Source organism: Limulus polyphemus, unplaced genomic scaffold, assembly GCF_000517525.1.
Source record: "Limulus polyphemus unplaced genomic scaffold, Limulus_polyphemus-2.1.2 Scaffold2920, whole genome shotgun sequence".
Lineage (NCBI taxonomy): Eukaryota > Metazoa > Arthropoda > Merostomata > Xiphosura > Limulidae > Limulus > Limulus polyphemus.
Genome location: NW_013668530.1, coordinates 63,392 through 88,577, shown reverse-complemented (window position 1 = coordinate 88,577; position 25,186 = coordinate 63,392). Strand labels below are relative to the sequence as shown.

Below are 25,186 nucleotides of genomic sequence, written 5' to 3'. Positions count from 1 at the left end.
CGAAGTTACGGAAAATCAATTAACAAACGGAGACGTAACAATATTAATTATTTTTCAGAGAGCCAAATTTAAAAAAAATATGAGGCTTCCTGTTTACGTAAAACAGCTAATGGATTCACGCTAAGACTTGTTGCTTTCGACCGTGGACAAACTGCTCCTGTACTGGCAATAAAACCATAACATGAAAACAAAATGTGTAAGGGTTAACAGTTGAAACCGTGAAGTTAAGTAATTTTAAACCTAAAATAAGTTGCGTATTTAAAGCAACCGAGATAAAAGGTATTATTTGTTTTACATAATAATTTAGTTTTTCAATTTATTATACATTGATGATTTTGCTACAGTTAGTGTTAGGATAGGGAAAATATAAAGTTTTGATAGGAAAAATTTTTATATTATGCAAATGAAATGTGAAACCTGCAAGATGAAAAGTATTTTTATTCTTACCATAGAAATCACCTTTTCCTCAGTAAAGGTTATGGTACAATTCACAGACAGACCTTAGTAGAAATACTTTAGTAAAAAATATGACTTTGTTGTGTACAAACGTTTACTAAAAGCTTGCCATTCTTCGTGAAGATACGTGTAATAAATTCAGAATTATAGTACACACACTTCGTATAGTCTGTCCAATGGCTTCGTGCGTGATATCACATGGTTATTTGAACACTACCTCATTATATTTCGGTGAAATGAAATAAAAATTGATAATTATACTTCTATTCTTAGCGCGCTGTAAAAACAATGATCGTACAAATATTTTCCTTATGGAATTAAATTAAAAGAAAATAAACGACTTTCGTATTTTTTTCGATGTCTTTTGTGATCTTGACCATGGAAATGCAGTAGTAGCGCCACCTATTAGTCAATCATATTCGCTCCTTCTTCATTTTTGTAAGTACATATAAAATCAATATTTTATCTGTCTATCCTATTAAAACCAAGTTCTGAAACCTAGTATTCTCATGTTTTTTTTATCTTTAGCGCTATACTATGTTCGAGATCATAACTTATCATTTTATGTTTTTGTATTTTAATTTGGAAACCAATATATATGTTTGTTTCCATATTAGAAATGTATTCTAAACTTCACTTTACAAATTCGATGATTGGCAAATTTCGTAAAAGTAGGACACACAAAAAAAAAATCTCAGCTTGTAAGGTTTAACAATATAAAGATTTTCGACCTCTGGATTTACCAAGTGGTCAGAATCTATATAATCTACATCCCACCTATTCCTATTATCAATATATTATAATGGCACAACTGTTCAAATTATATTTGTTTCTTTAAAGTTTTAATAGTATTGTGGCAAAATACTATTTTTTTCCCATACATTAGCATAGCACTATTTCAACAACACGATCTTTCTATCCTCCATTTCTTATTTTAACAATTGCTTAAAAGTATTCCAATCACAAACGAACATATTTATGCTTTAACATGGGTAAATATATCAACATAACTTTTTGCTAGTCCAAAAAGAGTACTTTAAGGATAACAGCGATAAACAACCAAACTTTATTATTTAGTTTAAGCTGGACAAGAACTTACAAACCGGTGTATATGAGGGGTAACAATCGCAACGTATGGCATTTCAAATAACGTATCTTAACCTACGACAAAAGCAGCATAACGACTCAAGGAAAACGTCATACTACACATTTTCTTGAATTAAAAATAACAATAATATATGGCTAACGTATCTCACGTTCTGATTTATAAACAAAATATAATCTTGCTAAAGTATACTTTCAGAGCCAAACAAGTGGAACTGGTTTCGGTACATTCTATAGTTAATTAACATACATAGCAAGGCAACATTATTTACCACTTTAGTAATAATTAATCTTTGAATAATTCAGATCTAAACCGGTTCGTCGTTAAAACCGCCAACTATTCTCCACAACTTGTGGATGGTTTCGGTACATTCTATGGTTAATTAACATACATAGCAAGGCAACATTAATCTTTGAATAATTCAGATCTAAACCGGTTCGTCGTTAAAACTGCCAACTATTCACCACAACTTGTGGACCAGTGTTAATATAAATCAATACAATACCATTACGTTACGTACACACTGTATATTTTAGTGACCATTCCATGTCATTTTGGTTATAAAACGTGCAAGTTCAAAAATTTTAATTCTTGGCTTAAAATAACTGTAGCTAATGTATTTTTGAATATTCAGTTGTTTTGTTTTTTTTTGCCCAGCGCTACCTAATTGGTAATTAGTTTTTAAACTTACAACTTATCATATTACGATATATCGAAAACAGTAAACTTTGATGCATTTCTTGCGTTGAACACAAAATACAGACAACCACTTGACCACCGAGGGAAGTTTATTTTAACTTGCTGTTTCTCATACACAACTGTAAGGAATATGGCAGGTAAATTATATATTTAAAACTTCTATACACTGACGTTTTTCTAAGAATTACAACCAAGAAACAGTAGATTCCTTTGCTTCACTTACATATAGAAAAAAAAAGCAAAAAAAAAAAAAGCACGAGACCAAATAAGCTACAATCATAATGAAACTGATTGCAAAGGAAAGTATGGTTCCATGATAAACACGTGTAGAAGCATTTCACATATCCCGCTTCTCATCTTTGACCAACGTTTGTGTATCTTAATGATTCATTAAGCTTTAAAACATCCTATTAGTTGGATTCCTTTCAAAATGATTAACTACTTTCCCCAGCTTGTGTATCTCAATGATTCGTTAGGCTTTGGTGTAATTAAGATTCTACTTTAACACACCTTATCGGTGGGATTCCTTACAAAATGCTTAGCTACGATCCCCAGTTAAGGTTTACTTTACACAATATAGTCTGTAAATTTAAACTGTAATATTGTAGATATATATTTTTATTTTATTTCACACATAACACAAAGTATTAATAAATTCAACATTCCTCTTTCCTTCATAGCTTTAATGAGATGAAGAAATATATTGAATAATATAGTAATATCTGGAGAAGTAAACAACTATTTGAAGGGATTCTAAAAGAAACAAATTAAAAAAAAACAATAAATGAACAATCAATTCAGCACCAGCTCTACATTTTCTTCCACTCACATATAAGCACTTGTTTAGAATTGCACTTGGTACCTTGAGGCAGGACTCGGTCCGAAGAATTTCTTACAGGGCGTTAAAAATATATACAGTATAACAAGTCCATTAGTGTTAACTCTTATACACATTGACAATCTTTTTACAAGCACAAACTGACGTTTACAATGAAATTTCAAACAGCACATGTCATATACACTGACAGATCATGGCTGAGTCGGGTAAACACGTGTTCAAACCGCATGAAACTTGTCTTAGTATTATAGGAAATCATGTTTCTATAAGAGGCATGATTACCAATAAAGGCCTGAATATTACCTACCTTAGAACCAAATGTTTTAAAATCCAGCTTGTAAGCTGATGAAACCTTGTATATATATATAGGATACCATCATATGAATGATAATTAAATGTTTACATGTTTGAAATGAAATCAGAAAACAACTCATGTTCTGACAATACTTTGGAAGCAAACAATAGAATACACATGTACGTAACCGAATTCCCTTTTATTCGATAATAAAATTACGAAGCTCGAACGAGAAAGTTGGTATATTTAAAACACAGTTTTATTGTGAGCAATATTTTATTATTAAGGTGGGTGTACAAAACAAAACGTGGTACTTAGGACCTTTGCCCGTTTGTTGTTAAGCGCAAATCTACACAATGGACATTCTGCTCTGTCCATTGCGTGTATCAAAACCAGAATTTTAGCGTTGCAAGTCCTCGGGCTAACCATTGAGCCACAGGAGAGGGGGGGGGGCATTTAGAACTTAAAATTCACGTGACCATAAGTATCACTTTGTACATGTACATGGAAAATGTTTTGAATAATTTCATCAAGTGTTTGTATAACAAAAATGTTATTAAGAGAGGTTTTCAACTTCTCACACAATGTACTATAGCTCGAGGTACTGTACTATACCGTAAATAACCATTAACTCCAGAACAATTTTTATTTATTTAAAGTTTGCTCAACTTTTCACTGAACAACATCCTTACAATCAACCTTCTACTTAACCTAGTTACCTTTCTCCTGAAGCAGTTGTACAAGCGAAACGTTGTGCAAAATATAAATAAATATTCTGGAGTTTATGATCATTTTCTACATAGCATAATGTGTCCAAAATATTCCAATGAAACCAAAGAAAAAACTGTGCTGATTAGTGTGTCAACCTTTTCTTTTTGTCTTTACACAGTTGTTTTTACACCCATTGACATGTTTCAATTTCAGAGACTAGATGCTCTTGAAAAAACCTACAAAAGATCTAGCAAGTCAGAAAAGCATATCTGCAAAAGCTAGCCTCAAACTTATTCAATAACAAAATATTTACAAGCTACATTAAAACAAAGTTATAAAAAGGTCAATATCATATCTAGCCTTAGTTACTAAACTAAGACACCAACACCTACATCTTTTTTTAATATAAACAACATACATGTAAGTTTTTTACAGAAAATAATGGACATAGCATACCAAGTTGTTTAGTTGCCAACTAAAACATTAACAAGTAGTTGTGAAAGATGCTTTTAAAAACATACAATCATTTTAAATCAAAATTATTTTCTTCAGTCACTTCACTGATTCTAAATCTTGCAACATTTTTCAGACCTCAAAAATCATAAAAACCATATTCCAGAAAAATAAATGTAATAGATACTGTATTTAAAGAAAACTTGTTCATAGTACAGTTACTTTTTGATTTAAGACTCAAAAATAAAGTTAGAAAAACAATAAATAGAAAACTATATAAGAGAAACCGGTAGTTTAAATAGCTAGTCAGGAACTACTGGATGTGTACTACTAATACACAAAAAATGACAACCATCAATTATGCTGATAAAACAACAGTTTGAGTTATTTTGGCTCATACTTCACTTCAGGACGTAAAATATTTTAAAAGATTGTAATCAGTATATTACCTTACTTGTGAACTTTCTCATTAGCTGAAGTCTGCACTAAGACATCTTGCAAATGACTTACACGAACATTCATGGTAATGACATGACCTTTGACATGACCTTATACTGTTTTAAATTCTTCAACAATTCCTTTTTCTTAATGCCTTACTATTATAGTGAAAGAAAAATTCTGGTCTGTACAGTCATCTGTGTTTAATTAAGATTTAATTTTTTTTAGATAATTAAATTAGATAAACCATTTTAGCTTACCTGTAACTATTATGATTGACAGTCCACAAACTAATAAACTTTGTGGACTGCCTATTTACAAACATATTTACCAGCTGCTCAATAAAAATATAAATCTTATAATGTAGCATGTAACTGAACACAAACAGCAAAAAGAAAAATGTATGTATATAATCAATGATCAGACATACAAGTTCAACAGACACTTGATGTTTTACAGGTACTTTTACTGTACTAGCTCTGTTTGAGATAAACCAGTCTCTTTCTCTTTTCTTTTTTTCTAAATAAAGGTTTAGTAAAAATTTTTATTACCAAATAAACAGTTTGAAATTACTGAGTTTTTTATACAAATAAAACCATTTATCTTTATTCTTCCCCCAATTCTGTTCCTGTTTATACAAGATAGTCACAGAAAAGGTTTGGGAACACAATACTTTCTTTTACATGTAAATTGTTTATTACAGTTTTATTGATTTCTGTACGTCTTACTTAAACACCATAATGTACTGAATGAATAAAGCTGTAATTTGAGGTTACTTATAAAAACATGGTAATTAAGTCTAGTAAAACCATACACATTTAGCAATTCAAACACCTGGTGAAAGTTCTTCGTTTGTAATTACTTTTTGTTTTCAACAAAAAACAAATATGTTAAAGACTATTGAAAGGAACATGTTGCCAAAGTTTCAGAAAAATCTACCCAATAAATGAAGGCCTTGAAAACATAATAGAAGAAGAAATAAATACAAGTACATCCCTACACAAATCTTGATGAGTATCAATTTTAACAAGTTCTCAAGTTTAATGTCAATCTACCTTATGGGGTTTTGAGATTTATGAAATAAAAATTAAACATCCTTGCACATTTACAGACAGTCTTCAGTTTTCGAAATTATTTGGTAAGCACAACCCAAGTAAAAATTAATTACAACACTAGCAAGATCAAACATTTGGTTACAAGAAATGGAAAATAAAAAATTTCTTTATATTATTCCTCCCCTTCTCTACTACTCAAACTAGTTTCTTGGTAGTCTTTACACGAGTACATGCATCACTGCATGAAATCCTGTCATTTCTGGTTTTAAGAACTGAAACAATAGCTATGTATGGATATTAATTACAACACTAGCAAGATCAAACAATGGGTTGCATTAATTAAGAAATTTGGTTACAAGAAATGGAAAATAAAAAATTTCTTTATATTATTCCTCCCCTTCTCTACTACTCAAACTAGTTTCTTGGTAGTCTTCACACGAGTACATGTATCACTGCATGAAATCCTGTCATTTCTGGTTTTAAGAACTGAAACAATAGCTATGTATGGATATATACATCGTAGGTTTTTTTCAAAATAAATTGAAAAATGAGTATGCCCAAAACAACACAGTAAGCTTGCTTACTCGAATGAGTAAATAAATAAAAAAGTTAGTAGTTTAAAAAATAATGTTTCTCAACGTTATTAATGGTACAAAGCTTCCTCAAGAAAGTAACATAAGGTAAAAACATACTGTACTATGAAAGCTAAAAAAGAATTAAACCCATGATGGTGAATGGTATTTGTCATGCCAGCTTCAGATGGTCACTTTTAGTATTCACTAAAAATTACTAATCTTTTTGTTTTTTTACTTTTTATGTAAAAACAGAAATAACAAAAACATAACATTTAATACATCAAAAAGCTAAAATCAAGCTTAATACTTTCAGGAATGAAAGAACCCAACAATCAACCGACTATTCCATAGTCGGATGCAATCAAATGTACAAATGCAAAACAGAAAATTAATTACAAGATTGCACAAACATAGCTTGAAAAGTAGCTAAGAGCAACTGGAGTCTAGCTTATTGAAAATCCAAACCTGAATACAAATTACCAGGCTCTATTAATCTACATATAGAAACTAATGCTGTACATTTACTGGACCAAGGAGCAATCATATAAAGTTCATATTACAGCTCTCCATCTACTCCATCCAAGTTAGTACATTCTCTTCAAAATTGCTTTCCAGAAATAGTGGTTAATAGTGAACAAAAGAAACTCAATATTTTTACAAATATTTTGTATTTGATTATTAAAAAGGAGTATGAAATATATATATATAATGAACTATTATTTTAGATTAATAGCACTATATAAAATCATTTCCAAAATAAGTTCCTCCATTGATAAAAGCCACTATATTGCTCTCCATCAGTATTACATTCTACACTTATCAAGTTGGCTAGAAACTGCAACATTTTATTACCAATTGTGCAGGGTTAGAAAAGCACCACTTAAATGCTTGAAGATGATTAATTTTGATAGATGTACAAATGAAAATTTGATTAAACATAAAAAATCAATACAAATTTTTTCGGTTGCCAATGTTTTTCTTCTTGAAAACATTTCTTTCATATACCTTTATCTTTTAGAAAAGAAATAAATAATATTCAACACCATAGCTTGAATTACAGCTTTTGTTAAACAATTAATTTTAAAGTATTCAAGGACAAGTATCTGATAAGTGAACATATAATATTTAAGGTTATTTGAAGAAAACATGCACACTAAAGAACATGTTTAATCCTTGTCAAACATTATTCTTACGGTTTCTGGCCCAGCACTCAATATACGCTACAGGAACTAGTGGATACTGTAATATTAACCACCACACTTTCTGAAGAAAATAGCTACAAATTTTGAGAAACAAAAACCTTAACCTTCATTAAACAAAATATTACTCAATGTACATAAATTAAGAATTGATTGTTTCTGGCAGATTGAAATATTAGCACTAACATACACACACACTTATAGAAGAGAAAAATAATTTGTAAAATAGATAAATTTTCAATAAGCGAGACTCCACTGTTTTATGTATATTACATAATTTTAAGATCTGCAAGAAGTTTTAACTTTGGACAGACACGTATATATATAACACTGACATTAAAGATGAGATCACCAAAACAAGCACATGTCATCAAATGACTGCAACATTACCAGTAATGAACTAAGATGCTAGTTATGTCATTAACTGGAATGCACTTAAACCCCCAAAAAGTTAATAAGCCATAATTTATTTTTTAATGATGGTAATCTATTAACAATCCATCCATTATTCATTATACTCACTTAAAAGCAGCATTCTCACTCGCTTATCTCACAACACAAACTTTCACACAAAGCAGCTACAGTACATATTACTCCTAAAAATTCCTTTTGCTACAAGCAAAACGATTAAAACTGACAAAGGCTAGTACAAATTGTACATTTGTTACAGATAACAAAATGGACATTATTTTTTAAATCTCTAAATTTCAATACTCATGCAAATGAATTCTAACCAAAGAGAAAAATTTGAAAAAAATAATGTCTAATCTTAAGAATTCATAGTATTCAAGATGGATTCCAAATTTTAAAGTTGTGTATTTATGTACGTGTATGTACATTTATACACGTTTTCCTTTAAAGAATATGCTAGGCCTACTGGAGTTTAAACTTGGATCATCATGATGACAAGCAACTATTAAGCAGGTTAGGCTAACTAACTGTTACCTGGACTTAAAATCAGTATTCTTGCTACGTCGTCTTACAAGACAAAACTTTCGGGTTAAACAACTATGGTAGGCCGAGGTTCCTGAAAATGTTCTGTGCTACTAGAAACAAAACAAATAAAATTGGCAAAGGCTAAGATATATAGATAACAAACAGTTATTAGGTATATGTTAGCCTAATTGGCACTCGGTATTGGCCCTACCATATTAGCAAGCCAAGTTTGATCCCCTATAGGCTTAACATATAATTGACAACTCATTGTAAATGAGTACACAATACCGTATATATATATTAGTCAAAACTAAACTAAAATCCATACATTTTTGGAGCTTTGACACAAAGACCCCAATACTAGTTTCAAAACTTTCACATGCTGTCATCAGTCAGATAGTTTCTCACAGCAAATAAGAGGTTCATTTCAGCATGCAACTTAGGTGATGAAATTTTTGCCACATAAGTTGTATACTTGAGCAAATTTCTCTCTCTTTGCAAGACATTGTCTAACCAAGGATGGCACAGAAATTGCCCAAACTAGCATAGAAATCTGTGTGTCAAAGTTTCAAATAAGTGTTGATTTTTATTCAGTTTTAACTCAACTTCTTTAAAATAAGACGTGTATACACATGTATAGATAAACACACACATATGCACAAAAAAAACCTATAATTTGGTAATATCACAAGTTTCTGCCAGCTTTTGTTCTTCGCTGGAATGACGGTCATCCAAAGTGCAACCTGACTTTTCCTTCGTTTCTTGGAGCAACGGGACAGTTTCCGATAAACAGTATCGATTGATGCCATGAGGCATGGACAATGAAGACTTTGAAGAATCACCTGCTTTGTGTTCTGAAACAAACTCTTCACTTTGTTCTTCCTTACAACTCATAATGCGATCATTATACAGTGAAAACCGACCAACCTTCATTTGAAAAGGTGTTTTGACACGTTTTACAATTTTCTCAGTTTTATGCTTTGCATCAACACATTCATCTGTATAATGGTCTAATTCTTCAAAATGTGCACTCATCTCACAGCTACTTTCTGGTGGAGCTTGACTCTCAAGTGGCAATGTGCTAGGTCGCCTCTGGCTTTGACCCTCTGTCTCTAAAGCATCTCCAGATAGTGAAGTGTCACTGTCAAATCTCTGATCACTAGATACATAGTTCTTTGCCTTTGCTAGGTTCATATTCTTCTCTATAGTACGCACTACAGTTTGATAAGGATCACTTTTCCCTCTATGATCCATAATACAAACTATAGTATCCTTAGGAGCAGCCTGAACGTTTTTGAGAGAGTTAAAATTAAATGAATCCCCAATATTAATCTTTGTTCCATTTTCATGATTATGAGTCTGCTGCTTTTCCTGAAGTGCAACTTTTTTCTTATCACTTGAATTTCGGCTAAAAAAATTTTTTATCCCAAAAATAAAGCCATGGTTACTCTCTTTCCACTGAAAAAAGGTGAAAGGTTTCTTGCCAACCTTTTTCTCATTGGAACTTGCAGGAATCGTGTTATGTCCATTTCCAGGCATGTTGGGCTGTTTGGGCATCACCCCATAAGGTCGAACAGCATTCTGCAGATAAGGAATAGGGTTGGAATTGTGCCCAAGGACATCACTTGAAACCAAGGCATTACTTTCTAGGTTTTCTGATAAATTCAGATTATCAAAAATATCCTCACCTGTATGATTTAGAGGTGATTTGTGATACTTGGATCCTTTGTCCATTAGCTGGTTTCCTTCTACAGAAACCTCTTCAAATGATTCCACCATAAGATTTCGCTCCATGCATGGATTGCGACCCTGATGAGGTTGCAACGGACCAATAACTTTTGGGTAAAATAACCCACCAAGGTTTGCAATGTTGTTCTTTTCTCCCCCAGTGACAGGTGGAGCAGAGGATTCTGAAGGCGATACTGTCAAAATGGTTTCAAGTGTATTTTCTGAAGTGTTGCTAGCATGACCTTGACTAATCCTGTTGCCCCGAGAGCTATCTGTAGCTGTTGTACTGAGCATTGTACTGGCTGTGCGTTGACTTCCAGATGAAGAATTAATTATGGGGCCATTATCCTGAGAAGAGCCAGTTTGGTTCACAGTTGGACTCACTCCATAGATATTCAGACCAGCTTGAAAAAAAAAAAAGTTTCTTTCAAGTTTATGTACAATGAAATTTTCAAAAAAAAACTTCAGCAATCCCTGAGGAATCATAACTTTAATCAAACAAACTAGCAGTGAGAGTGGTGCTTAATGCTGTTTCTCATAGTTACATTTCATAATGTTTAATGCATTTAAAATAAATATAAAAAAATTAAATCATAGAAACTTACTTTCTTTTAAACTTTTGTAAAAGAAAATTAATGATCATTTCTAGAAAGGTATCTTTAGTGTAGATTTATAAAGCTTTTATCTACAATAACTGAAATATTAAACTATTATGTCATTTTCTTCTAATTAAATTAAAACAATATCTCTATGTGTTTTAAGTTTGTTTTTTCATACTTATTATTATGGTAAAGCTTGTTAATCTACAAAGGTTAATACATTTTAACAATGTACATAAGCATGTTTTGAAATCTAGAATGGCCTGTAAATTGACTATATGGTGAATAACTAAGCTTGTGTAATGCTAATATTAAATCCCATGTACAGAGTTTTATGTATATAAAGTTCTGTTACAACCAATAATTATGTTAGTAGTTTATACGATCAAACACAAATTATCAACTAGTTCTTAATTATTTTAGTCATTAATTAGTAATTAGCTTTTACCCTATGTTTCAGTTACTAATCTGCTACTGTTTTACAGAACTTTAGATATTAACCAAATGTGCAAGTGGTCAGTCCACTGAATAGAACACATATTGGAGAAAGAATGCTAACTATAATTCCAAGTAAGTTTACTATGTGTATCTGCATGAAATGTGGCATGCTTTTAGTGAAATGTACAAGTCTGTTGTATACAAAAAAATAAGATGTGTTAAAAAAGTATTTGTACTCAAGATATGTCCGTGAATTGATGATGTTCGTGTGAAGAACAAAAATACTTTTGTTTATCATACAGTTTGCTTATTGTATTTGTATAATCTCCAGAACATCTACAGTTTTTTTGTTGTTTTTCAAAATTCCTGTGTATTGTATTTGGTATTTACTCTCCCCTACCTTAAATATCCCTACATCAGTAATACAAGGCAAAATGAATAGTTTAAATTCTGACATCAAATACATAATCCCATGTTTAATTAAACCCTCACCCATGCACACAGGGTTAAAGGAATGAATAATGCTGCAGGAGCCAGGTTCTAAACCTGGATCCTCTTGCTAGAAAGGTAGATCTGCTATTCACTTGACCAAGCTTTCACTCCATTACAACTTGATTTGACTAATTACACTGGTTGACAAAATCAAGCTTTTTCCATTCATCAAAGATGCAAGTACACTTTTCTAGACCAGTTTTGCACACTGATTCCAAATCTATTTTTGGTTTTCTTCTAGCACATCCAATTATCTAAATATAAATGGTGTTAATTTCAGCACAATTTAGGTAATAATCACACATTAGGCTAGTTAACGTTACAGCTTTATTCATATTTCAGTATAATTCCCATAAACGTTATACACACACTACACTTTGTTAAATATATATACAATACACACTTATGAAAAAAGAAATGTACAACAACTGAAATTATAGTTATGGCAATAACCTTTCAAAGTTGATCGGTCTTATTATGAAAACTTGAAGTGCTATACGTAAACCAAAACAGATTTGGAATCAGCATCCCAAGAGCTATCTAGCCCATCTATAACTATATCTGATGAAAATGAATTGTTGGCCAGTGTTATTTGAATGTTCCAAAGGTGGAATATCCAGATTCTGCATGTTTCTGTAGTAAGTTTGTTGTGTTACCAGTTAATTGAATGTAGAAGGCTTTTTTTTTATCTTTCCTTTTCTTATGTGTGATACATATCTCATTATTTTAGTATCAATCAACTTAATTATCTGATTTTCTTATTTGTAAGGTGAACTACTGCAGAGAGATCAGTAGTACCAAGTCTTGTGTCAATTCTGTTCTCGAATTTTGATTTTGTTTGCCTTTTGACTTATCTGTGGGTTCACAAACAACACAGACTTTCTCCAGATTCACAGTTACTGAAATTTCAAATGAACAAGGACTCTCTCCAGACAAACACAGTATGAAGCTTCAAATCAACAAACAATGCAGACTCTCCAGACAAACACAGTATGAAGCTTCAAATCAACAAACAATGCAGACTCTCCAGACAAACACAGTTACCTAAGCTTCAAACCAACAAACAATGCAGACTCTCCAGACAAACACAGTTACCTAAGCTTCAAACCAACAAACAATGCAGACTCTCCAGACAAACACAGTTACCTAAGCTTCAAACCAACACGCATCTTTATCACAATACTTAGTAAATTGAAGACATTTTCTTATTTAAAAAACTGCTTAGTTCACTTAATACAGTCTCTTTGATCTTAGGATCCTCTACTTTCAGAGCCACACAATCCAGCATTCTAACCTAGACAATCACCATCTCGATGTCAGTAAGTATTTGAAATGTTGTTGAGTGAAGTTGATTGTAGATATTCTTTAATACATTGTTCTAAGCAGTCAGTTGTAGAACCAATATAATCTTGAACACAGTGATAAACAACATAACAGAGTTGAACTTTATCAGTCGCATCCTCGAATTAAACAAAAAATTATTTATTGGTAGATTTTAAGACCACTTCTACAAACACCTGTTCAATATCCACAGTATACTGAGTGGCTCTGATAACAAAGAGGACCTTAAGATTAAAAAGACTCTTTATATTAAAAAAGCAAAGCTATTGTTAAATAATAATTTCTCATCAATTGATATTCTTCTTACAATACGAGTTTTATTTGCTTCTTTCAACACTCAGTAACCTCTAAATGAGACACTTCAGATATATTGTTGACACTTTTTAAACACATACACAGAAAACAGAGACAAAATTCCAGATTTTTATGAACCACTTAGACAAACCATATCCATTGATAATGGAGAGAGAAAAAGTAAAATACAACAAGCTCCCTTGCTAGACATACTAGTTACCAAGACATACAACAAGAATGTACAGCAATTTCACAGACATCTGATGAATATCTTGAGTACAGATTAAATCAGCATAATAGTGTAAAAAGAGGCATCACAAGCTGCCTAGTCTTGAGAATGAACACAATTTATAATACAAAAGACACTTAAAAAGAATGATGAAAACAATCTAAGATCTTTCTTGATGATGGATACACCAAACACTTGATAAAGAAAATAAAGATGGTAAGCATCAAGAAAACTAGACAAACACCCTTACTACCCTGTATAAGAGGTCTCACAAAAACATTCAAATGACTTGCAAACAGTCTTCAGATTATAATACATCATAGTATCATATTAATAGGTAGTAAAAAACATGAATGTGGAATCCAATATAATGGACCGAAAGAAGTCAGAATTCAGGAATGCAACAGATATAAAGACTTTGTAATTCTGATCTATCTACAAGAGTCCACAATTTTATAGTGAAATAACACCAACATTATAAATTATGAGCCACACAAACAAGAAAAGGAATCTTTCTACATCCAACTGTCGTGCAACTTAATATAGAAGCCAGCAAAATCTAGATATTCCTATTGAGAATATCAAAATAGTTGAATCAGGTGCAAATGAAAAGAAAACAGCAGACCAACATTTTTAACAAGATACACACTTGAATAATGTTTCTAGCCATCACATAACCTGAATCAGGATCTTAATGGCTGAAACATAACATAAAATTAGTAATTAAAAAAAATGTACTTAGTTCTAAATCACTTTTTTTCTATAAAGTAGCTCTTAATATATAAAATTGGGAGATTGTCTAGCATCTTTCATATGACAAAAATAATTATGTGCACACAAATGGAAATATAAATTTTACTTTAGAAAAGAAAAATAAGTTTTGTAGCTTACCAAATGATAAATTATCACGTACAACTGAACTTTTTTCCCCTCAATAAGAATTGAAATTCTACAAGTTTTGATATTCAAAAAGCTTGTCACCACAGAGTACAAACAAACTTTGTTGCAAACCTACCCTTATATCTCTCCCATAGGACAGGAATTTCAGCAAGTCTCTCCTCTACACAAAGTGCTGTTAACCTGGCCTCAGCATCTTGGTCCCAGCAATCTTCAATGGTTTCTTTCAAAGCACGAACAGCCTATACAAAATTAAAATGAAATGCATACAACAGCACGTGTTTTTTCTTTTAGTTTTTAATAATATACTGTACTAAAATCCTAGTGAGAAATCCACACAAGTTGTTGTTTATGTGGTGCACTATAGAAGGGTATACTTATGAAATAATTATTTGGGTCTTTTTTTTTTATTTAAGCCAAATAACATAGTACAGAGGAGACGGCTTAAACGGGTAATGAAGAAAAACTTTAATACAAGTTTAACATGACAGCAAATGTACAACGTTTCGACAACGTTGTCGAAACGTTGTACATTTGCTGTTATGTTAAACTTATATTAATGTTTTTCTTCATTATCCATTCAAGCCATCTCCAGCCATTATTAGTCTCAAAGTGGGTTCCTCGTCATCAAAATTAAAATAGTACAGATGAATTCTGGTAGTTCCAAAATTATCACCTAAGTTAATACTATATGCTAGTATTGACCAAAATTTTCAGTTGGTTAGGTGCAATATACCAATTGCATTACTCGTGGAAATTTACATCACAAAGTATTCAACAACTAATAAAAGACCTTTATCATGAACACTGTTTATTTAATTTGACATAATACACTTTGTACATTAAAGTACTCTATTTCATGGAGTTAAGCCAACCTAGAATGTTAATGTTTAATAAATAGACACAACTCATTAACATCTGAGATTCAAACACAGTTTACATGGCTCTTGTATGATAAGTAATTAGTTACTTTTCTCTATTTAGTTTTGGGTCTCGCTTTCACATAGGTTTACAAACACAGAAACAAACTTCTGTGACCAGAAAATGGGAAAAACCAAATATATATATATATTTATAAAAGATGTTCTAATTAATTTTATTAAACCCAATTTTTAAGCAAAAACTACTAATCAACAGAACAGAATATTGAAATAAAATTCATACTCTGCTACATATGTGTATGTGTGTTGATAAAATTATACTGAAGGTTTGTGATTGAAAAACTTTGTTAGAGTCTGTTGTTTCACTAAATAAAGTTTCATGTTAAAACTGCTTCTCTGAACACCCTAAAGAATATATCTTTTGATGAATTCCAGAAGAGAAAAACAGGTAAGTAAGCCACTAAGCATTTTTTGGAAGGTTATTTGTTTGTTGGATTTCACAAAGTTACGTGAGGACTATCTGCACTAACCATCCCTAATACTGAAGTGAGACTGAAAAGTGAGAAATGAATGTCAATTTTATAACACACCTACAGCCAAAATGTTTGGAGCACAGTATCTGTTTTGTGTGTGTGTGTGTGTGTGTGTGTGTGTGTGTGTGTGTGTGTGTGTGTGTGATAAAAGAACCTGAGCTGTGGAACCACAGCTAACCACCTTTCTTTGTGTGAGAAATAATGTGAATTCATAGTTCTGGTAAATATAAGTAATTGTAGCACTTGCAGTTCTAGTTACCATAACAGAAAAAAAAATGTGCAAACTTTTATACATATTTATTGAAGCAAAGAATATAAAGCTTTACCATTATAATATCACATACAATGCCTAGTTTATATAGTTATATAGTATTATGCTTTGTCATTGAATTCCTCAGAGAAATATATATGAGGTGCTTACTGGATTTTATGACAGACCACGCTCCACACTTTATAAGCTAAGCTTATATGGGTCATGCACGTTCTTATATTAACTGTTGAAAGTGTGGGTAATTTTGCACAAATGAATGTGTACTCTTTTTATTGTACTTCATGCAAATCAAGATTAGGATCTGGTCAATTTTTTAAAAGATTTTTAGGAATATATATATATATATATAGTTTAAAAATACTAACTCTTAAAACCCATGAGTTAAAGCAAAGAAGAACATGATATCAGATGTTAACTACAATACATCTGTTACATCCAGTGCTCATAGTAATGGTCTACATGATACATATATATTATCAGTTTTCATTAATGAACAACTTTTAGGGTGTGAAGCAGATTAAGCAAATGAACTATAATTATTACTGCTTATTTAAGTAATTTACAAATTAGATTTATGAGTAAGAGTTAAAAACAAAACATTACTTTAACACCATTTTATACAAGTATTTGATTTCATTTAATAACAATAACTCATATATTTCGCATTCTCATATGATAACTGTTCACTGATGTTTAATGTCCTGAATATCAATATTAAAACTGGTAACCCAAAGAAATGACAGATTATTATAACAACTGTATAAATAGCATCATCTCTAGATAAACTAAAAAGTAAAACTTCTATGCATTGTAATATTCTATAACATTTGCATATTTTCCACAGTTTGCAATAGTACCGACAGTACCAAGTTGCCGGCACCAATACTCGATCATCTCTAATTATGTGACTTGAGTAATTAGAAATTCAAACATTCATCCCAGTGTGTCCTCATGGGAAAATTATTATTCACATCACACCAAACCATCAATTATCTGTAAGCCCACATGGTATGACGACTATGGCAATGAATCAATTGAAATTTAGGCTTTATAAATTTAATGGGAGTCGGCCTCAGAAACATCTATTAGCTAATTGTAAATTGGAGCATGTCAGAGATAGGCATGAAAAGTGGTTTCTTAATTCTCATTGATTGCTCTCTAGCCCCATAAGATTGAAGAATTTAAAAATATAGCTTCAGAATATAGACGATAAATTAGAGAGAATATTTCATGTTACATTTTGTAGTTTCTTAGGGGGTGGACAAACAAATCCAAGTTCTCTCACTAGGGGAATTTGAGGTTTTTAAATATTTCCTTATATAATTCAGAACTTAAAACTTATATAATATTAAAATTTGGTTTATTTTCTAGAGTTTGATGTTAAGTTTGTTTGTATACCATAATAATTAAGTAGTTTAATAAAATTTTGTGAAGTGTGCAGTTTGACCTGCCCGCATGATAAGGGGTTAATCACGCACACACACCTTCCTAACGTACAATCAATCATGTAAGCACATTCACATTCTCTTCCAGAGCATGGGAGTCAACAGTTTCCCATATTTCATGCCAATTTTCACAGTGAGATTCACTTATCAAAGGACATATGAACTCAAAACTACAAGATCAAACATTTATAATTCTGTGAAAAGTGAAGCTGAAATACCAGAGGCATTCGGTCAAAACATGTGATAACAGATATTATTCTCAACACTCTAAACCAGAACCAGTACTTACCTGGATCTATTTTTTGCTCTCAACTGTCGATGAAACTTAACCCTACTTTTTTTATACTTATTGTACTACTGCATTAAATAATTTCTATTTAATTAAATAATGCACCAAAGAACACAGAATAATAATATACAAAATGGAAACAATGTTCATAACTATCACAAATTTTCTGGCTTTCTAACTGTGTGACAAAAACCATTAAAAATTCAAATAAACTCTTTAATGTGTTTCCCAAATAAAGTTTGAACTGGAAAGAAAATAGAGAATTCTCTGTACAGACAATAACATAATATAATATGTCACTTGGTAGAGAAATACTTTGGCTTTCTATTGGTTATAAATAATATAGTCTTAAATGTTAGAGAGAACTATTGGCAAGTTCTGATGAAAACATTATAACCAGTAATTTACATTAAATTTCGTACTTCTTGGAGGGGTGGTAAAAAATTAAAGAGAAAAGTCATTAATAACAAACGTCACAGTTCTCATACTAGGGTAGATTGAGAATTTTTTAAAACATTTCCTTATAAAATTAAGAACTTAAAACTTAAATAATACAAAACATTGATTTATTATCTTCATTCTGATGTTGAGTTTATTCATAAACTTTGATAATAAAGTAGTTTAATTAAATTTTGAATGTAACTCTATGAAAGGTTGTGACATGTACACTTTGACCTACCTGAGATGAATGGGTTAATCAAGTAGTACTTTCACGAGGCTTTATTTTCGTGCAATTTCTTGTCTTTGATGAAACCTGTTAGAAGTTGATTGTGGACTGCTGTGTGCAAAATGTATACTATTTAGTTTGTTATGGTACAAAATTCAGAGCAAAGTACTTCTTCTAGCCTTGCATATTGGGCATTTGGTGGTGCATATCTAGTACCGGGGGGGGGGGGGGGTTCAGGTTATCTAGAACCCTGTGTGTGTATGTGTGTCTGTATATATATATATAATAATAATAATAGAATGGTAGTCAATGCACCAAAGTCATTCATTATTACCATAAACAATAACCAAAGGAATTAAGGTGTAGACGTAACAGTTTTTAAAAGGTTGTGATACTCTTTAATTAAAAACTTGTAAACCCATAATCAGTAGCTAAAATGTTATCATATTTCTCACAGAGTTGAATTAATTTTTTGTTTAAAATGTGCAATGAGAAAAATGAGAATGAGTTTACGAGCTGTATCTGCAAAGTATTGTAATGTTGAAAAATTCTACTGTATCTAACGAACTGTGAGTAGTAAACACTGTAACATACTGTTTGTTTGTTATAAAGCATAAAACTATGCAATGGCCAATCCGTGCTCACCATGAATTTTAGCATTGTAAGCAATGAGACTTACCACCAAGCCATTGAAATATTCACATTTGAAAATGAAAGTATATAACTTCAAAGTTGAGTGTCCTTATATTTTACACGAAAATCACTTAACCATTACACTAAATACGATTGCTATGGGCTTTCTCGACTTATTTAGGTCTAAAATACACATTTGCAGTTTGTTCAAAACCATATGCTTATCACTTTGTTAACAGGCATTCAGACATTTCTACATATTAAGCTAAGTTTGCCTACATTACAACTTTACATTTTCTTTACCTTGCAATGATATAGCTTCAGCTTGTTTCATAGACTGCTATAAACACCTTTTAGCTACTTTGTTTTTACTGCGGGTTTTATTCTTTGTCTTTTTGTGAGTTTCTTTGTTTCAATTTATAAAACCATGTCATACACTGAATGCTCATAACAGTTTCATACTCTGTACATTATTATAAATACCATTACTATACTTTATTGTTTACTTGTAATTTTATTAAAGTTGTCTATGTGAGTTTGTTTGTCTGACTGTGTAAAATGTTTTCAAATAGACCATGATTTATCCATCTAACACATAATGCCTGCAAGAAAGCGTACCTTAAATGATGTGCATGAAAATGATAAAATAAGGAAAATTTAAGCTAAGGGCATGAAAACTACCACAAATGTTTTGCATATCGTGGCTAGTTATGTAATAAATGTTGTATAGAAGTCTCTTACTACTGATTTTAATTAAAATTAGTTCTATACTAATGTCAATAAATGGAACAATATGGTGAACCTTATCCTGTTATAGGCAACTGCATATGAAGATGGGTTACTTTGCTGAATTAGGTACTGCAGTTGTCAAACACACACATATGTATTGGTCAATATTACACTTACAGGATTTGAATCCTTCCAGATCTCTGGGAAGAGAGGGTGAGCTTTGTGACGTGCTACAAGAACTTGCATTTGATCTACAGTTGGATGTTTGCCCAGTTCAGCTTCAAAGGGTAGCTTGTATTCTGGGACCTCCAATCCTATCATATATAAAATACAATAGTACCACTGTTAGATATAAATCTAAATTAACACTAAAGAACAAGAAATATTGACTTACTTATTATGCTACAGATAATTCTGCACATTCTGATTTTTCACCTGATGGTTACAAGAAACATTTAACGCTATCCTTCAATAAAAAAGCTACTTATTCTCCACAAAATAAATAACTAATACATCAATGCCACCGCAAAAAAAAGATTTCGCACATGTGCCAAGCCTCTGAATGAAACACCCACCCCTATACAGAATAATATGTACTACGTCAGTGTATGATGTAATCAACATTAAAACATACCTCTCGACTAATAGGAGTGTGACATATCCTCCTTGTGCAATACTACCCTTGAGCACAATGTGTATGCTAAAAGCTCATTCTTGATGAAGCAAAAGAGACACACTGGAAGTGGATGGTTTTGTGGAGAGAAGAGTATCTATCTGAAATACACTTTCAGGTAAGAAACATGCTACTCACCTCTCTACAGATTAGATAGGTAGAATCCCACAATGAGAAGATGGTGGATGGACCAATACAGAGGAAGAAGATGAGCTCAATTCAGAGAACATAGCAACAGAAGGGGAATCTCATGGTGGGGGGCTAGTGACAGCATCATCTGGTTGAAGATTGCATATATTTCAAGCATGGAATAATACTCTTTGTTTAATACAAGTGGAAGTTCAGAAGAAAGATTCTGTCAAAAGAACTTCTTGTGTGTTGCTAAAGGTTGTAAAGATGGGAGTAATGTGAAAGCTGTGTAATTGTCCTATATATTCCAGGAGATCAGCATACCATGTAAGTTAAGTATGGCTATGGCAATGTGTCAAGCTATAAAGTATGTGAAAAAAAAGTAAGTGAAATACTTACAAGAATATACAGGCATCTCAAGAAGAACTCAAGATCCATTCAGTTGATAACAAGTAGCAGAAAACCTGGTCCTTAGTACTGAGGGCAGCCTGTAAACTACTCTCCTAGATACACTCTTCTGATCAAGAGATGTATCTACTTTATCTCATACAAGTAAGGCTACAACAACTCCAGCAGCATGGTTCTGGAGAAATGTTCTCTCACTCTAACAGAAGAAATTGGGATGGAATTTGCATAGGGAAGAACACAGAAAATTGCAAGAACAGAACAAGAATAATCTCATCATCTGAATAGGGACAACAGGAGCTAGCCAGATGAGTGGGTGTGGAATCACACTTAAAAAGTAAATATGTATACATATACTGCCAACGTAATCTTGCAGAAAATCTCATCTCAAAAGCAGGCACTGGGTACAGGTAGATGGGCTTTACTGTTTCTGTTGTCCTCTATGCTTATTTCAGGAGTAAAAGGGTTATTCCAAATAAGGCTACACCAGCCTGCATGTAGGGATTAACCTTATGTCCACAGGTGGGAGGTCACAGTGTACATGCCATGAGCGTTTACAGAGCACCATTCAACATGGTATATATTTGATGTTAGAGTTACCAACTTCCATTTTACCCTACATTGTTGATTTAGTGATAGTTTGTGGTGAAAGAGGATAAACACAAGATAAAATATACAGAGATACTGAAAAAATATTGTAGATATGCATTTCAAAGTTTCTAGAGGTCATATAAATATATATATAAGGATGCTGAAAAAAATTGGAAATGTGTATTTTGAAGGTTTTAGTTAGTCTACTCACAACTGATGGAATTGAGCACACTCAGGAGGAAGCCTCTACAGTCCATCATCCCAGTGGTTAGGAGCTGGTAAGTGGTAAGGACTCCCATACCCTACTGGAAAAATGTGGGGTGGGGAGATGCATTGGATAGTCTGGAGGAATGCAACACAACAGACAGTGCAATGTGTGACCACTAAACATTATTTTGAAAAACAGACCGTTCCTGATACAACCAAACCAAGGAGTGGCAGGGATGGGAAACAGTCTTCTTCTGCTTTACTCATGATAGTCCATGAGTGTACAGTCTGGGGCAAACATATTTATGATGCAAAACTGTAAGGAAAACCTACAAGCAGTCTTGTGGAACACCCCATCTCAACAGTTGACGTTACTGACCTGAATGGTTGTACAATAGTGGTTTAAGAATAAGTACACTAGGTAAGGCAACATTGACCACTAAGCAGAATCCATATATCCAAAAAAGGCCCCTGTAAAAAAGAACAGAATAAAAAGAGCATCTACTCACTCACAGAGAAACCGTGGTACTCAAGATGGTGAATAAAGCATTGCAGGATAATCTTCAGGAGAACCAGAACCTCACATGAAGGTAGCAAACTCTCAGTGAACCAAAGCTGTAACATCTCCTGCATATAACTGCAGACCCGAAGTCATTGTAGATGAAGTAATGTTAATTGCAGTAGGAATAGCAGTGGTAGTAGTTGTAGCATTAAACTTAGAATTCATGATACCTATAAGAACAAGTAGAAAAATCCACACAGGGAACTCCAAAGAAATACATAAGAAAATTAATAACAAGTAATATTAAAATTTTTTAGAATTTAAGTGTAGCAAACATTTAAAATAAAAATATGTCTTAACACCACGAGAGCCAATTGAAAAGTGAAATTGAGCTAAGCTGCATAGGAGGAGTTAGCTGTGCTAGGAGTAGTGTCACACTCCTATTGATGGAGGGTTGTTTCATACTCATTTCCATGCTGTCATGCAGCTGCCTCATGTGAAAACATGCAATGGTAGGTGGGAGTATCAAGGCTGCTGGCGAGCGAAAATTTGCACATATAGAGGGCAGGTAAAGTCGAGAAAAGCTATTACACGAGAAGAGGAGAGATACTGTATCAAAAACAAAATCATTGTTACATAATATTGTCAATCACCCTCCACTTCATTTTTATGCAAATCAGCCATCTGATGATACTTCATAGGATCTGAAATGCTTATGAATAAAAATTTGTTAGAAGAAGCTTCACACTTGTTGCAGTTCAGGACATTTCACTTCAATATGAAGAATGTTTACCAATAACAAACAAGGCAGTCTAGCACTGGGATATAGTTGGTCCGCTCTTTCCAGGGCATGTTAGTGTCTGGTGTTATCCGAGGTTTATCTTCCAAAAGCAATTCACACGTATTCAATAGTTTAGTTACTTGCAGATTCTATTTAGCTTCAAGGAATGTGTCGACCGGCTAAAGACAGTGAGAATGGGCATAATCTATTTGCTAAAGTCAGAGCCAAATGTACCAACATAAAGAGACACACAATTCTGTTTCTATAATTTGTGGTACTATAATAAATGTATATTCCTCTAAGAAAATGGAGTTGGACATTGTTTTAGATTCTCTCCAAATGATTACACCCATTATTTGGTTGTAGGGTAAAGAATGACTGATCTGTAAAAAGGATCTTGCTCCACATGTCATTACGTCAATGGAGGTGCTCTTTGCACCACTCTTAGATAAGTTGTTTTGTGCCTTGTTGTGAGTAGAATGCACCCCCACTGAACAACTGGCATACAAGCTGACCTTGTAAAACTTGCTTCTAATTGTCTGTACATTGACATGGCACTTATTTTCAGCTGTGAACGTTTGATTCTGTTCAGGTACAAGGACCCTATTACTAGAACATGCCAGAAATGACGTCCACAAGTGCTGGAGATGCGGATGATGATTTGTTCTGTCCAGGTGCCTGATTGAGAGACTATTATAGGTAGTAGACATTTTCAACCTTTCTTTTGCATCAAGCCACATTTTACCAAAAATATTTAACTTAATTTTGCTTCATCCCAGATATTCACATACAAAACATCACATATAAAATGCATTTTTTTCACATACCACAAACCTATCCTTTTTAGTACTCTACAGCTGCATAATCTTGCATGAACAGCGTGTTACTAAAACTCGCTAAATTTTGAATTTATTCTAACTAGCTCTCTGCTTTATACTTGTGGTTATAAATAGGGAATATTAAAAAATAATCATTTAAAAACATAAATATTAACCGTAAAATTTCCAGTTAATCATAAAACAACAACAACAAATTAGTTATTATACTGTATTATCTGAACACTGTACATCCCAGAGGAAATCTGATACATTCCTCTGCAGGGTAAACCCCCAGTGGTTGAGAACCTGATACATACAACATACACTGAATGACCCATTAGTTGTATGTAGATCACACAAATGATCATCAGATAACTGAATGATATGAAAATAAGCTGAAAAAGGTGACTGAAATTATCTTAGAACAGTAGTTTTGAACAGATTATCTATTGTTTTAACCTTTTTGAGACGGGTCACGGGTGAAAGGCCATGTCATGTTGTTTGTTGACTCGCATTCAAAAGTTTATTAAACTACTATGTCATGAATCTATATCAATAACTTTAGTGTCAAACTGTAGATTATAATTCAAATTTTGGTACTATATATTACTGAATTTCTTAATTGAAATGCAAATATTAAAAAACAGTTGAACATCGATTTTTGCGTGTCATGCGGTATGTTGTATGCAGCACTGGTTCAAATTAGAAACTCAAATTACTGATATTGACAACCTAGTATATAAAATAAGAGCCTCTTATCTTTTCAATTTGCCAAGATATTGCTCATGTAATAAATCAAACGCAGTGGCACCCCACCCACCTCTTTCCATTTTTGGGAATTCTCCCTTATATAC

The 25,186-nt window shown here is 32.4% G+C and overlaps 1 protein-coding gene across 1 annotated transcript in view; it reads right to left on the bottom strand.

Moving 5' to 3' along the window:
• Positions 1-2,331: 2,331 nt before the first annotated feature.
• Positions 2,332-25,186, bottom strand: part of LOC106468220 (bone morphogenetic protein receptor type-2-like) — a 62,624-nt gene continuing 39,769 nt past the window's right edge. Inside the window, exons 9-11 of the mRNA XM_013928633.2 lie at positions 20,404-20,540; positions 14,897-15,020; positions 2,332-10,892 (exon numbers count right to left, since the gene is read on the bottom strand). Of these exons, the coding sequence (XP_013784087.1) occupies positions 9,430-10,892; positions 14,897-15,020; positions 20,404-20,540 (1,724 nt within the window). The 3' untranslated portion in view covers positions 2,332-9,429. The remainder of the gene's footprint in view (positions 10,893-14,896; positions 15,021-20,403; positions 20,541-25,186) is intronic.